This window comes from Colletotrichum acutatum, assembly GCF_030867785.1.
Source record: "Colletotrichum acutatum strain CBS 112980 chromosome Unknown BDZ83scaffold_15, whole genome shotgun sequence".
Taxonomy (NCBI): domain Eukaryota; kingdom Fungi; phylum Ascomycota; class Sordariomycetes; order Glomerellales; family Glomerellaceae; genus Colletotrichum; species Colletotrichum acutatum.
This window is the reverse complement of record NW_026849009.1, coordinates 218,115-233,578: the sequence shown is the minus strand read 5'-3', so window position 1 is coordinate 233,578 and position 15,464 is coordinate 218,115. Positions and strand designations below refer to the sequence as shown.

General features: G+C 53.4%; 5 protein-coding genes across 5 annotated transcripts; 1 reads left to right on the top strand and 4 right to left on the bottom strand.

Moving 5' to 3' along the window:
• Positions 1-160: 160 nt before the first annotated feature.
• BDZ83DRAFT_764692 (uncharacterized protein) lies at positions 161-1,922 on the top strand (the record flags this gene model as incomplete). Its single annotated transcript, XM_060515237.1, is given in 3 exon segments — positions 161-198; positions 218-303; positions 895-1,922. The coding sequence occupies 3 exon segments, from the start codon at positions 161-163 to the stop codon at positions 1,638-1,640; spliced, it is 870 nt and encodes a 289-aa protein (XP_060368804.1). The 3' UTR covers positions 1,641-1,922.
• A 3,441-nt stretch (positions 1,923-5,363) lies between these two features.
• On the bottom strand, positions 5,364-6,269 carry BDZ83DRAFT_608013 (uncharacterized protein). Its single transcript, XM_060507460.1, has 2 exons — positions 6,151-6,269; positions 5,364-6,093 (listed from the first exon to the last, which is right to left on the bottom strand). The coding sequence occupies exon 2, from the start codon at positions 5,887-5,889 to the stop codon at positions 5,602-5,604; it is 288 nt and encodes a 95-aa protein (XP_060368803.1). The 5' UTR covers positions 5,890-6,093; positions 6,151-6,269; the 3' UTR covers positions 5,364-5,601.
• A 1,513-nt stretch (positions 6,270-7,782) lies between these two features.
• On the bottom strand, positions 7,783-8,022 carry BDZ83DRAFT_748865 (uncharacterized protein; the record flags this gene model as incomplete). Its single annotated transcript, XM_060513679.1, has 2 exons — positions 7,783-7,807; positions 7,862-8,022. 2 exons carry the CDS (start codon positions 8,020-8,022, stop codon positions 7,783-7,785), a joined length of 186 nt encoding a protein of 61 aa, XP_060368802.1.
• A 2,514-nt stretch (positions 8,023-10,536) lies between these two features.
• BDZ83DRAFT_99878 (uncharacterized protein) lies at positions 10,537-11,446 on the bottom strand. Its single transcript, XM_060516054.1, has one exon. The coding sequence runs from the start codon at positions 11,141-11,143 to the stop codon at positions 10,688-10,690; it is 456 nt and encodes a 151-aa protein (XP_060368801.1). The 5' UTR covers positions 11,144-11,446; the 3' UTR covers positions 10,537-10,687.
• A 946-nt stretch (positions 11,447-12,392) lies between these two features.
• BDZ83DRAFT_727777 (uncharacterized protein) lies at positions 12,393-15,213 on the bottom strand (the record flags this gene model as incomplete). Its single annotated transcript, XM_060512793.1, has 3 exons — positions 12,393-13,070; positions 14,375-14,386; positions 15,050-15,213. The coding sequence occupies 3 exons, from the start codon at positions 15,211-15,213 to the stop codon at positions 12,785-12,787; spliced, it is 462 nt and encodes a 153-aa protein (XP_060368800.1). The 3' UTR covers positions 12,393-12,784.
• Positions 15,214-15,464: the final 251 nt, after the last annotated feature.

The following is a 15,464-nucleotide window of genomic DNA, read 5'->3' as shown; positions in this document are numbered from 1 at the left end:
TAGCATCTCCGAGGTTGGAAAGTGAGGTTGCGGGACGAGGGGCGGAACTCAGGGCGCGACGCGAACGCGACCGGATGTCCTCCGTAACGGGTCCCGCTGTGGCCCGTGGAAGGAGCGAGCCACCGGATTTTACCGCCGGGGGGGCTCTCATGGGGAAAGAATGGATGGGTTCAGCGCCTTCCAGTGCTCTTTGCCACTGTAAGTTCCGCTTCGACAGTGATCCGGGCCTGCTCTTTGATCCCATCTCCCGGGGAAGCATCGCCTGGGCAGGTAGATCTTTCCATCGATACCTTAACGACCTAGGTAAGGTACCTAGGTACCTAAGGTAAGTCTTGCCTGGGCTAAGTATCTAAGTTTAACGATGAAAGGCAGGCAGGCACCTTCACGTCCCTTCCCGTCTTTCCATAGCACCTTCTAGGTTTCCATCGGCGATTATCACAGATTAAGGTACCTTACCTAGGAAATAACTCAGGCAAGATGCCATGACCCATCTTTCAACCACCGCAAGACAAGCATCGCCATCCAACTGTCTCTCCAACTGCAACTTCACAGTCCTAACTCTTTCACTACAGACAGCCCAATGACCTCATCCCACAGCAAACCCCGTCTTCCTCGATCACCATCATCAACTGGTTCTAGACCCCAAGTCCCCGAACGCCCCCAAAATCCTACCGAATCCTATCGCCACTGTCCCCGCGAGAGGACGGCAGACCTTGCCGACTCCTCCGCTCCGCATCCGCCACTGTCTGTGGCGCTCCCGTCAAGTTCAGATCGTTCTCCATCTATAGAGTGATTGCGCCTCCCAAGCCCCCCCTGCTCTGATCGTACACCTGCGCATCCAAGAGATCCTCCAACAGCCGACAGGGCTAGCTACGACGGATAACATCGTATGAGGAACTGAGCCTCAATCTCACTCGCCCACGCCCATCACCAGCCTCGTCACGCAGCCACATCTCACATCTCACATCACTACCCTAAATCTCGAAGAACCATACGCCCCCTCGCCGCCATTTCTGCGCATTCTTCCATCGCAAAGAGCTGAGGACGGTCCCCCAGTTCAAACCAGCAACCGAGACCAAGCCCAGTGGCCCAGGGGGCGCATGGCCGTCCCACCCAGCCGGTGTAACTCCCCAGCTGCTTATTGCCAGCGACAAACCCAAGCCTTCGTTCTGTGGCACACGCTTTTCCAGGCAACGACCGACAGGCACCTCATTCACTGGTCCAACCAATCTCGCCAACCGGACTGCAGTGAGAAGTTTCTGGTATCATCTCGCCTTTTCGAGGTATCATCTTCAGGAACCAGGCCCCGGGCGACAACGGCTATCAATAAGGATAGCCGCGATGTGAGCAACCCAGTAATCCAAGATCCAGCACCCCACCAAGCTCAAGATCGATTACTTGCACGCATCCCCGGCTCGCTGGAATTAGAAGTCCCTTGCGTCTCCAACATCAGCAACCCAGCCCAGCCCAGCTTTCACCTTCAAAAGTTCCGCGAATATCAGCCTCTGGCTAAGGTTGCTACTCGTACTGGACGGCGTCGAGGAAGTGAGACAGAAGTGCCATGCTTCCCGCACCGGAACTGTGTGTCTCCAAAGGTCAGCAAGCCTACCCAAGCACAAAGTGGTATCTTGCATACCTAACGAGCATTGGACAGTGACCTACAAAACCCAGAAGTGCCTGCATAGAATGGAGGCATGGGTGTCATGTCACCCTTTCGACAACTCCTTCCGAGACTCGGATCCCCCATTTTGGCACACCGAGGCCCGCCCCCCGGCCGGCCGGGCACAGGACCTCGAAAGCCGCGGACGCCCATGCATATCCGCCTGGCGCTTTTTTGTTCCTTCCATTCCTTCGTACCGCCTAGTCGGCTGGTTCGCATCATCCTCCTCAAATCACGGATCAGTATTCCACCCAACATGGGATTCCCTTTGCCTCTCTTTGGCGAAGTCACCCACTCTACTTCTTTCACCGGTCACCGGCGGCGGCACGTCAAGATCTGGGCAATTCTGTAGCCCCCAAAATAGGAATCCTTCAACCAAGGCAAGGCAGGCCGCGCGTGGAAAGAGTCCTAGATATGCATCATTTCCAAGTTTTCGAGTACGGCGCAGTCTTCCGCGCTTGACAATGGTCCCATAGCACGGCGGCCGTCAAACAAGCGACCTCCCGCCCCCTGGTACGTCTCCCTACCTCGAGGTATGTCACGATGAGCCGGATATCGCGGTCGCAGGATCAAAAAGAAGCTCACAGCAGCTGCCTGCCGCTCCGTCCGCATCCGCGACCCGCGACCCCTCACCCCGGCACCCTAGCATGGCTGAAGCCAAGGATCACGCGAGTACGGACAACCCTCGAAGAAGATGGCCAAGCATCGATTCTGCCCGGTAGGATCTGGTGCTTTGCGGTTCCCGCCGCAATTGCACATCAATATATCGCTTCCCATCACAGTGAGAAGCTGTCGATTGGTGCTGCTAGGTTAACTCGTGTCTAGCTATCCCTCCATCTTGTTTGCGTGCTTGCATAAAGATCGTTTGCCTCGAATCCTTCTGCAGCATAGGTACCTACCTTCCCACGCTACCTACGGACAAAGTGCCATGCACAAACAAGGATTGCATCCGCTGTCCGTACGGATACTTGAGGCCGCATCCTGGCCCGGGCGGGCGGCCGCGGTGCGAACCCTACCCCTTCGGGACACCCCTTGTACGACGACAAACCGCCTTCCTTCAGGACCTTCCGAAGCCGATATCTCGATTTCGAGAAATCCTTCCTGCGATGCACAGTATCTTTCAATCCCTCAACATGTCTTTGGTCATTATAGGTCATAAAATGCCGAGAATCCTGCCGCACGTCCCCCTCTACTTTCGGACCATTGAGTGGAGATTAAAGAAAAGCAATGATGAGGAAGAAACTCAAATGATACCCAGCAAGGAAAGAAACGCAAACATCGTGAAACCAAAGTACGAAGTATCAGTAGTCCCACGATTTTTTTTCAGGTGAGGAGGCATCCCGTTTACCGTGGGACCCTCTTTCAGAATGGAGCAAAGTTCAGATGAGAAGTTGCTTCTTCAGACGAACAGGACAGGGACAGCCCCCACCCCCTGACGTTTGGGCAGAAAATACGACCAACTGTCGTTTCTACCCCCCTTGTTGATGAAGTCATTTTTTGTCTAAATTTGAATTCTGGAAAATCTTTGGACGATCTGCACAGCGGACAGCTGTCATGTCTGATGTCTCAAAGTCACTACGACTCTACGCACGGATACGGAGTACTGACAAGTGAGCATAGGTGCTAAGCTCCCAACGACAAGGCGTGTCTTTAGATAGCAGTGTATGGATACATCGTTGCGTTTTCTCGTTCTATCGAATTGATGCCTAGGAATCGTTTCCCTTACGCTCATGCTTCCAACATCAAATACGTCGAGCTTGTACTCCGGACTCCATACGCAAGAGTGGAATGAAGGACAAGGCCAAGATGGTGACGGGGGTGTGGAGCGGTACCTGGGGTGACCTCATCTCAAAAGCACCCGACCCAACCCTCGCTCGGCGTCCCTCACATCTGGGAAATCTCGCATCTCACCAATTGTGAACCATGCGCTGCGCTGCAACCACAGAAACCAAGGCTCAGAGCCCTAGCGTCAAGCCCGTCTAGACTGACCAGATATTTCACGTCGCGATACACACACCTGCACGACCCCAAAGCGCTTGCGCTTATGTATCCAAAGGTATGTGCATGTCTGCGGCACGTGTCGTATCTCTCTCCCTTCCGCTTGCGCCTCTCCGCGCCTGTCGTCTATGTAATCTCATGAGAATCTTACTCGACCCTCCTTAATGGGTTGTCATGGCACTTGGTTTCAACCACTCAACTCTCACTGATCACCCTCCTAACCCACCCACCCACTTACACACTATACACAGACGTGCATACACATACACAAGTGCGAGCATCACATCACCACACACACATCATCCCCATCCCCCTCCTTAAGCCTGCGCATTCTTCACCGCAGACAATTTTTGGCATCTTACTGTACCACATACCACCTCATGCATCACACCAAGAGCGGCAGCGGCAAGCGGCAAGCGGCAAACCCGTCCACTAAGCACTCACTTCTTCCCTCCCTCACTGAGATCATGTATGCTTACCGTCGCATTTCCCCATTAGACACGGCCCAAAAAAGAAACACATGCAGCCCACACACACTTAGACTCATACTCACACTCATCCATATACGCTACCTTACTCTAATTAAGAGAAAGAAGACGCGAAAAAGTCCCATGCAGCAACCGAAAAGGGCCCAAAAGACATGCGTAATCCACCAAGACATTGCTTTCATACCCCCGACTTCCGGGAGGTAATCCCATGTGCTCCCCATGTCCGTACGATGTTCATTTTTAGACCCCACAACACGCCCTTTCCCGTCACCTCACCAAATAGCTTCCCCCCACAAAAACCCACGCCGGCTCACCTGTCACACCAAATGACACTCAATTGCGGCTATTCCCCAACAAGCGCGGAACTTCGCTTATTTCGGCGCCTCACGCCCATGTCCATGCCATTGGCACCCACGCACCTCTGGGCCATCTGCCGCGACGGTCGCCGCGCGCGCGCACAAGCTCGCTTGTTGTGCTTAGGTTGTCAGTCAGTCGCCCATTTCCCCACTCCCCACCACCCGTTCGTTGCGGTGTTCGTCTGTTTAGTTCAATTCTCCCCTTCCATCTGTCTGGCTGTCTCTCTCCGCACGTCTAAAAATAAACCTATTCTTAGAACGGGACCTCCCACGCACTTCATCTGTCTCTTTCTGTCCCCTTCAAGATTTGGACCGGCATATCACTCCCCATGCCCGTGTTACCTGACTTTCCCGTTCCCGATTTCCCAGTCCCTTCCTTTCGGGACCAGACAGACACACGCCCCAAGGGAAACCCCACCATCCGCATCTGTGTAAGGTACCCAGGTACGGTCCACGGATACGTCTGTCCAAACTTACACGCCCTTCTTGGCGCAAGGCTTTCTTTCTAGGTACCCGTTAATTCCAGGGTTTCCTCTTCCTCGTACTCTGTGTGGTACAGCTCAATCCATGACAGATCTGACAAACACCATACTCCGTACCCATGCATACGTCTCTTGCATTCCATTTTCCCCATTTGGATAACAGAATACACCACCACCCCCTCCCCTCCCGCTCGACACTGCATCAACCCATCTCACCGGGAGTCTTTCCCACTCATCAACCCACCCCAACTTCACCACTGTCTCAGAATCCTTTTATTTTTTCTCGAGTCCCGGCGAGTGGGAAGTGCAGTCAAGGTACCCACCAACCCGTCCAAGATACCCATGTCCTTTGGTTCCCGTTATGTTTTCACGTTTTCCCAAACACCCCCCCCCCCCACCACCGCCGCCCAAATTCCCATGATACCATGGAGTCCATGCAAAGGCCTCCCGCGGCACTCCATTCTCCTCCGTGCGTCCGGCAAAGAAAGCAGCCCCCTCCCCGAAATCCCGTCAGCACCTTGAACCACCACCACGCAATTGAACTCAACTTCTTCGTGATTCCCATATCTCCCATTCGCACACACATATACGCCCCCTTGCTTTTGCACCACCACCCCCTATCGCAAGGCTGAGTCTCGGCCATCCAAACGAGGCTGGTCACGGCCCCCAAAACAGATTTCGTCTCTCTCGACCAATGGCGTGTAAGAGACGGGCTCAACTGAGTGCTGATGCCTGCCTGCTGTTCCTTCGCCCGCCCGCCCGCCAGCCAGGACTGTACTGTACCGCACCGCACCGCACATACCGAGGAGGGAGCAGCCGCCAACGACCAAGAAAAATCCTACTCGAAATAAAGTTCTCCACGGGCAGGATGGCATTGCATGGCCCAACCTATTGTGTCCGAACATTTCCCTTGGAAATCCTTCCGAATCATTTGTCTGCTATTTTGCTACAAACCCACACATTTGAAAGATGATTCCCGTTTCAGTAAAGTGCAAACAACACCGCGCAAAGTCCGCAAATACTCTTCAAGGTTGCAACGTCGCTAATAAACCCACACTTTCCCATCAACACACCCCCCTTGACAACTTCTGATTGGGGCCTATCTTGGGGTAACATGGCCCCGAATCTGCCTAACTTTGCAGGATCTTGACTCACTCTTCGTGAAGTTACCTTAGACTGCGGACCATTAATTATTTGCCACCTCCCATTTCACTGCTATCGTATGCATTGAGATGAGAAACATATTCACGATTGGAGGGGTTTTCAATTGGGTCTAGAGTGTGCAGAGTGTGTAGAAGCTCTTGGAATTTCTTTCCAGATTGTCTATGTTGGTAATGTGGTCTCTCTAATACATTGATTCTCTGGCCAGATCGCCGCGCGGGTCTGGCCTCCAATTGCAACCAGCTCAATTCCTGCAGGGGGTAAATTTGCCGTACTGTGTTTTTACCAAGCTCAGGAAGTTCCAGACAGCCCGCGTAGTTTGGCAGTGCAAGAAGGTCCCCTGAATGAGAAATGCTCATGGTCGAATCTCGAAGAAACGAAGACTTGATGTCTGGCATCAAATTTGTGTTAAGGTGAAGAAAGGCGTCATGGCGCTTTTTCTTCCTCGTTACGGGCACTCCAGTTGCCCATTCGTGTGTCCACTGCCATCGACACCCCTTGTCCTGTTTTTTTTCCCTCGTTGCTCGCAGAGCAACTCGTCTATCATCGGATGATAGTACAGATCATGTGAGAGATGGAAGCAAGAGAGAGAGAAATCTTGGCAGAAAACAGGAGAAGAGTAAGTAGAGAGATTGAGAGAGAAATCTGAGAGACAAAGCAACAATTCTGATATGCAACATTGGAAAGCAGAAGACGAAGAAAGGAAAAAGAACAACAATGTAATAGCAAAAAACCTCGCTCACCCTGATAATCTCGTCAACCATCGCATGCGCAGCGAAGCGCTTGCATCTTTCCGAACCTGAACGCCTGGTATCCTCCCGCCCGTCGAATGCATCGAAAACTTGTCCGTGAACTACACAAGTTGAAAATGAGACCGTTGCCGAATGCCTGTAGAATCGAATCTTGCCGCCGCTGACTTGAAAAAATTCCGCCTCTTGAAACCCAAAGTGTAAGTCCAAAGTGTAGCCCCAAAGGCAGAGAAAATGAGGTCCAGCCCAATTAGAAGTTAGGCATCTCTTGTATGCATGTGTTCATCCCAACCGCTCAATGCAAAAAAAAAAAAAAGACCCAAAACCAACGCTATGCAAGTCCAATGTAGAAAGGGAAAGAAACCACATCTATTGAAAGAAGGGAAGAAAGCCGAACTGGGAAAAGGGAAAGAGAAAGTTGGAAAGAATTGGATGGCGAGAAGATTTCGAACTTTGAGCGAGACCGGGGGGCGTGAGCTTGGTTGAAGATGTCGTTTGATTGTAGCGTGCTGATGATGACAATTGATAGGCCGTGAAATGTTTCCGTCATGTTCGTGATCTCGTCTCTGTCTTCGATAACTTCGTTGCTGAACTTCATGGCAGGGCGTGATGGCAGAAAGTAGTTGGATGGTGTTGGTGGTAAAATGACCGGAGTGGAGGGATCCGTACAAGCCATTGGCCAGAGAGTCATCGCACGGCGGGAGGCGCCGACGAAGACATCAAACGGTCATGGCCGACGAAGAGGAGAGATAGCTGCGAGGGTGGCAGCGTTTGAGAGGCCGACCTTCCTCTGAAGGAGTATAGGTAGGCAACCCAAGTGCCGAATTGGAAAAGCAGCAGCTTGGGGGAATGCCATGAACAGCAACCCATCACCGAAGACAAGACATTTCACCGGTAGTGGCGGGAGCCCTTGCTGGAATGGCTAGAGTGGTAGCCAGAGTCGGCGTATGAGTATTGTGATGCGTACGTGCTGTGTGACGAAGAGTGGGCATGGCAGGCGTATCCGACCAAAATCGTTCTGTTCTGGATGCTATGTCCTGGTCGGCCGTAGGCAGCGCATCTGTCAATGGCGTGCTGGTAGTAGAGGCAGCGGCACGCTGAGTAGAGCTCGACAAGTTGATAGCACATTGTGAATGTTGTTCAACGAGTACGCTGAGTGACTGAAGTGATGGATGATGTGAAGGACTGAGGAATTTGGTCCCTGAGATATGAGTTGGGAGAGTGGATGGCTTTATCTCTTGAGGAAGTTTGTGTTGTTGGTGTTTGGTTGGGGGGTTATCGAGTTGAGCAATGATCAGAGAGACTGAAAGCTGCCAGGTATGCAGAGAAGCAAGGGGAATAAGGCAGAAATAGGAAATAGGAAAGGGAACCCAAGTGAGTGTGTTCGTGATGACTTATACTAGAGTAGACTAAGGATGGGGAGATGGAAAAGAGCGAAGGCATCACGACCTTATAGGTCTGGCAGCCTGGGAGGTCGTCACACGGGTAGGCCATTGGTAGATTGGTAGAGAGAGCCGTCTAAGGCAGCAGTGGGACCTCTGGCAGTCGACAGTGGATGTCATTTGTCTGAGTGAGACCAATGACTAAGGCTGCATCTTGTGCATTAGAGCGGTATGCAGACAGAGGTCTTGATGGCGCAGGGCAGGACCAGGAAAAGGTGCAAGGCACCTTTTCCCATCATGGCCTGGTAAGGCGCAGCAAGTGAAAAAGGTGTGAGAAGAGAAAGAATGAGTGCGAGAAGAGCGAAGAAGTGAGCAGGCGGAGAGGAGGGGTGAGCGGTGGAAAACGGGCTGGGGTGGAGGGGGGGTGAGAATGGTGGTGGGTGTGCGTACTCTGAGCGAACTAGACAGGGCACATCGACGAGAGCCAAGTGAGGTACGTTAGGTACGGACTACGGATACCTTCCTATGTATTCGTAGATGTAGGTGTGCACAAGTGGAGGGGGGGCTGGCTCCGATGGAGACTGGCGACGGGAGCCCTGAGGTAAGGGTGAAGGGGGAACGGGGGGGTCGGTCAAAAGAGTCATCTTCAGCATCCTTTCCAATCGAAACATCTCTCAAATTGGACACTGCCGGTCTGTCCCCATACTTTGGGTTGATGAGGTGCAGCAGGGCTGATGCGCGATGGGATGGAATGGGATGGGCATGGGTGGATGGTTGTACGAAAAGAAAAAGAATCGACGAACCCCAATTGGTCCCGTCCGCGATATTGTGCTCTGGAAGACGATATGGAATTGCAGCCGTGTTGCATGGTTGGTGGGCCATCTCTGTTTCTCCCCTTGCGCCCAGAAACATTTCTGGAAACACAGATGCGCATCGCCGCATGTTGCTTAAGTTGTCGTATGTCGCATGTTGTGTGCTGCCGGCTGCTGCAGTGCTGCCAGGTACTGCCCTCACCCCGAGGTAAGGTAAGGTAAGGTAGCCTCTCTTTGCTGACAATGATGCTGCTCGTCCGATCCAGCTATGACTGCCGCTGCCGCCTCGTCCGGTGGTTGCGCTTAATGGGCGAAATAGAGACCCCCCACTGTCTATTATCGGCTGGTGGCACTGACTTCGACATCAGCACCAGCACCAGCTCTAGGCAGGGCATGGCACGAACGGCCCCAAGATAGCTCCAATGCCTTGGACCGCAGGGCTGACTCTGTGTCGCTGCACCGAGGTTCTTTACGCCTAGCCGTTTGTGATGCGGCGATCTTTCCGTGTTGCCCGGTGCCGCCGCCACGCAAATTCCTTCCACGAGGAGCAATAAGGTGTGGTGGTGGTAATGGTGGTGGTGGTGATGCTGTACTCCCCGTTGACCGATATCCTTTCCGAGGTTCCTAACAGATCGGATGTGAGCTCGATCTTGAATTATCCTCTGTATTTCGATTTTCGATTGCTCCTCTGGCACACACGCTAACGGGGGACAGGCACCACTCGGTCGGAGCTTGGCTTCTTAGCCTACGGCTGTCATTGCTAAAAGAAGAACATGCCGGTCAGAGGTTCGCGAGCTGCCCCATAGAACCTGTCTTCTAAGTATGCACGGATTGATGACCGCAAAGCGCTGCCGATTGACTGAAAGTGCATTTGCTATGTACGACGAGTCTTGGCCCTCCAATTTCGCTGGTATGTCATCAAGATTGACCCGAGGTCTAGTGTTGATCTGTCGCCCGGTGGCTTCGATTGCGCTCTGAGGCCCGCCATGTTCATCGTTGAGAGTAAGCAGGGGGAGTTGTTCTGCCACGATGCGGTGTAGTTGGTTGCAGCATGACAGAACAGGGACATGATCCACGCGTCAGGTACCGATGGACGTCGTACAAATCTTTTGCTGTGATGGGCTGGCATGCGAGCGACCGGTTCGGATCTCCATCGTGGTGAAGGAGGTGACCCTGGTACTCGTAGCGTCCAAGCTGAATCCTGAGTGGACAGTAATCGCAGCCTGCCTTGAGGTACGAATAAGTAGGCCCAGGGTTGACGCATGGAGCAGACCGAAATGGAAGCAGTTGTCTCCATCCAATTGCTGAATATAGCTTGACCATAATAGGTTCAAATGGTAAGCTGCTTTACACAGGTCAGTACCTTATGTTGATAGAGGTCGGCATAGATGACACTCTTGCTGACTGCCAGGAAAGAATAGCCATGCGTCGAGGTAAGGTGAGATGCCCGTTATTATCGACCAAGTAACTCGACGCCCTAGCTCGGCGATCGTATACAACTGTTCGTTGTGCTATTATACCGGGATAAGGCTGTGCAATGGTGTATGCAGGCCATCCACCAGAGGTTCCACCATACTGTGGTGGCTGTCTTGGTAGTGCCTATTGGCCACAGTACGTTCCGAATTGGTGCTGGTGCTGACCATGCCCGGGAGCTTCTGCATGCGAAGGTTCCATGCTCTTCCCAGTTATCGGGAGGATGGTCAGATCAAACGCGCTTAGCATCATGCCGTCATTGGAGGCCATGTCGAGATCAGACCCGGGCACCTGGTGAGAGAGACTCGGGCGGGCTTCTTGGATCGCAGGGTACCTGGTGATGGCTGAAAATGAGATGCGATGTGATGCCAGGGGCAGCGGATCCCAGTAGTCCATGATCCATGGGCGAGGGAGCTTAGATGAGCATCTCTCAGTCCCGCAGAGTAGAGTGGGCGAAAGGGAGGTACCTAGATAATCCAATGTGGAATATGTCTTGGATGCAACGGCTTCCGTCAGTCCCCGTACACCGGCCAATGCAAGTCTCAAGGGAGACGAGCTGCCATTCGACCGATGCAAAGGCATGCTTGAGACTTTGATCGACGGGTCCTTCCCTCCAAATCCAAGGCTCCGGTATTGGCCCGTGAACCTGTCAACGCACGGCTGGTGAGAAGAGGGCAAGGGGTTGCAGACAATCCTATGAGAGGCCCTGGTTTGCAGCCCGTACTTTGATTCATCGCCTTGGGCCGTTGAAAGCCTTATAGATTGCTGGTTTCAAGTCCTGCGAGGCTTGTAGATGGAGAGCAACACCACCACCATCGGCCTCACTATGCATGATTTTCGCCGAGTCCTTCTGGAATTTCGACAGCGGTCATCGGTGTGCAATTGAAGTGGCTGCAGGTACTTGCTAGTGGATGATTGATATCCGTAGATGTGTGTACCGGTAGAAGGTAGGTATCAGACTAGACGCAACACATTGAGGGAGCCCGCAACGGCTTTGACGGACAGTTGACGATAGCAATGCAGCTAGATCCCAAAAGCTTGCATGAGGGCTGTCGGTCAACGCAGGCACCAGGACGCAGGTCAGCGGACGGATTTGGCGTCATGCCAGGTGTGTGTATCCTTCGTTACGTGGTGGTATTACCGGTGGTCGTTGAGACAGTAGAAGAGCGTCAGAGGTGCAGTAGAGAAGCTAAGCCGATGGGAGTGAGATCATAGGCAGAGCAAGACAAAATCTAGGACTCCAGACTCCAGAGACAGAGAGAAAGAGAGAGAGAGAAAGAGAGAGAAAGGAGGGCCCATGGGGGTCTAGGCCAAGGACTGCTGCTGCCCTGGGTTGCTGCATGGGACATGCTTGAGTCCGAACTCCAGGGCCTGGGAAAGGATGGATCATGGCCAAAGAAGGTATGGATCATGGTGGTAGATGGGACAGGAAAGAAAGAATACTGGCACCATCTGGAGTACGTATCTGTACTCCCTATCCAGCAGGGTAAGGTAGTGGTGAATGGAAAGTGAGGTCCACGGGTGGTGAAGGAAACGGGCAAGAGGCATGAGGGTGTGCTGCCTGGGATGCCTGGGCGAGGGACGATGCAGTGGGAAGGAACATGGGGATGCAGGTTTGCCAAAAAGGGCAAGTTCGTGTGCTTGATTACGAAAGCTTGCGCCCGCCAAGCCCTTCCAATTGGCCCATTTGACTGGTGCGGACAGGCGATGGCAGGCATGGCCCTCACGTGCTCGTCTCCACAGCCCTTCCCTGCCCTCCCTGCCTCCCCGGCTCCGTTCAGGTGACAGACCGCTTCCGTGGGAGATTCACTAGCGACGTACTTCTGGATAGGGATTCTTGGCCGTCGTCCATACACATTCGAGAGAAATGCACTAATTTCAGCATTTTTTACAATTCGTCCATGTGCTGCAACTTGAACTAGGATTTGTCACTGGCGACTCCGAGACGATGCGTCACAACTTCATATCCTATGACAAGACGGCGGCTTTGGTTGTAACGCGACATCGCCCATCAGTCGTCACCTCTATTGTCTTACCTACCACCACCTATCTACCCTCTCGGTATTTGGCCTCAATGCTGATAGCCAACTAGCTAACACGATGAACGGGACTCGGAGGACGGTCCGCGGTCAAACATGGCCGTCTTACACGTTGCCTTGGTTCAGGATTCGGCTCTCTAGACTGCATGCTTGCCTAGAGAGTACACCAACACGCCCCCTCCAATCACTCAAACAGGTACACTTCTCTACTGGTGGCCCTTAGGAAGATAGCCCTTCCACTGGCTGTTGATTGAGGCGCTTCAGGGACATATCCAGGAACCCGTAACGATGAGGAAGCACCATTGAACTCGGCGGAGCACCAGAACAGTCGACCAACAAATTCCTCGCAATTCACGGCATTGTGGTGCTCGATGCACGACCAACACAGGCTCTCCACTGTCGCACTGGGGCCGATGCATCTCGTGCTAGACGGGCCCGATACAAGACCTGCGTCAAAGTCCCGCAGCATACTACCGCAGACCGTACAAGTACCGCAAAATGCCAGAAATAAGATACACCAAGTCGTTACGAGGCCTTTGTGTAACCCCAACCCTCGGCTAGTACACTAACTCTCGAGCCTGTAGAGCACCCCCAAGTACTCAAGATTCTAGTGTCGCCTACAGCAGCCTGCGCTCACCGATAGTCCCAAATCCGGCTCACCAAGATATGTCTTCGCCCGATCAAGGGTCGCGACCCGGGCGTCACGTCCTCAACGGTTGAATTGCCGCGCAATCACGAATGCGCGTCTTTCGGTGCCCGATGGAGAACGGTCCGATGCCACATCTATCCCGTAGCTTGCCACTCCGAGCGCCCGGCGGGGAGGCCCATCTGCGGGACCGGGCGGAGAGGTGGAGGATTGCAGCATTAGAAACCCCGCCGGTTGGAGTTATGCCAATCGAAGAGCACTCTCGATCCCCTCATCCCCGTACGAATATCACGTCCAATATTCATGACCGGACCAGGTTGAGTTGCTACCTTGTTCTATTAGCAGCGGTACGGAGTAGTTACCTCGGACGAAAGCTGCGATAATACGTTGACCGATATCACTTTCTCTATACCCGGGTCTGAGGGATAAGCAACCTCTTCACGTTGGGGTATCTGCAGAATCGTCGAGCAAGTTCAAAGAAAGGATCGGACCATCATTATGCACCTCAAATGACTCTATCTTGCTATGACTGCTTCGAGACTGCAACAGCCTCGTTGAGCCAATTCATATTTCACTTTGTGGGGGATCCTCACTGGGAGCAAGGATTTGCTGTCTCACAAGGAGCGCAAGCGATTGGGCAGTGAGCGAACCAGCGATGCTCCTCGTCCTGCCACTGGACGTCATCCAGGGATCGACCCCTCGTTGTCGTCGCCATGGATGAGTTACGGCCCCTGTCTACTTAGCTTCAACACAGCCTCGCAGTCAGCAAGCCACCGCGACTGAACCACAAGGGCCTCTTCCCATCACGGTGGAATCAAGAGTCCTGGTCCACTTTTACCTACCGCTCAACGCCGCCGCCCCGTCTCTCCCACCACGTCTTGGCCGGAGTCGCCGTCGGTCTTGTGTGGGGCATTCTGCTCGACATGTCCACACTTCGACGTGTTCAACTGCCGCCGTGCCGTTCAAACCTCAGAGTATACCGTCATTTTCTCCTAGGTTTCTCACTTGCTGAAACACAAACAAGCACGATGCATGCGTGCCCCCCCCGGATGCCTGTCTAGTCGGTCTGTAGTCTCTCCGCTCATTATCCGCTGCAATTGCACTGATCGTGGGAATCTTACGAGTTACCCTAATTCGCGCCTATCCAAACCGTCATCAGCATCATTCTGCATCATTCTACACCAGGAAACCCGGACTTCTTTCCCACTAGAACTCCTCGAACATGGAGCTCCCCGGCGTTGTTTGTGCTGGAGATACCCTATGCCGTGTTGTCAAGAAGGGATTACGAGGAATTACAACCCTTTTCCTCTGTCGCCGACTCTCCACTGGTCCGGTCTTCCATTACGGTAATGGATCGTGATCCAGGATTGCACGTCGCAGTTGAAGCAGCACGGCCAGTGGAAGTTGGCACCCGTTTGTGCTGAACCACAGTAAGGCGTCCCCAGCCACACCCCGTTTCCAAATCCGTGCCTCGGCCGGTGTGTTCCCTGCAACGGTTCCCGCGCCGTCCTAACTTGGTCTGTTTAGTGTTTCCTGTCAGGCTGACCCGTGCCACAAACGAACGGTCAAACCTCACTGCCGTCAGGACTCCGTGGTCACCAGGCCCACGCCAATAGAAAAGTCCCCGAACCGTGCTGTGGCTTTCCTCTGTTCCCGCACCCATGTCTCAGCTCCAGCGTTGGCCTCTTCCCGCGGCCACACGCCCCTGGCGATCGAGAAGATATGCCGAGCTAATTGAACAGTCCTGGCGTACCGGTACGACCAGAATATCTCGATGCAGCGGCAGCAATGAGTGCTACCTACCTCCCAGGGAGTCGATACCGAACTCCTTCCTGTTGCAACAGTGTCTCGAAACAACAAAGTCCTACCAAGTGGCAAATGTGAGGCTCAACGTCGAACGCGGTGGTCTCGACCTCGGCAAGGACCCCACGCCTAGGTAATAAGCGCTCGGAGAAGGAACCAGCCATCCCATTCTCCGCTCCAGCAACCTCTAGGCAATCGTTTCCTCTGCGCTCGCAAACCGTCCAAGCTTTGGAGGTTTGCCGATCATTGACATCCGCGCGGATCCGTGGGGCCAAAAACAATCGTCACACACGCGATGAGAAAGGCGTGGTGAATCCTACAAGGCATTTTTGTGCGCTTCCCGATTCTCCCCACAAATGTCGTCAGAAAGAGAGCCGCCTTGCCGCCAGCGAGTCTGCACTCCCTCCCGATGATT

Coding starts and splice junctions, on each gene's coding strand:
- BDZ83DRAFT_99878 (XM_060516054.1), bottom strand. CDS start 11,143: ATGCCTTTGCATCGGTCGAATGGCAGCTCGTCTCCCTTGAGACTTGCA.
- BDZ83DRAFT_608013 (XM_060507460.1), bottom strand. CDS start 5,889: ATGTTCGGACACAATAGGTTGGGCCATGCAATGCCATCCTGCCCGTGG.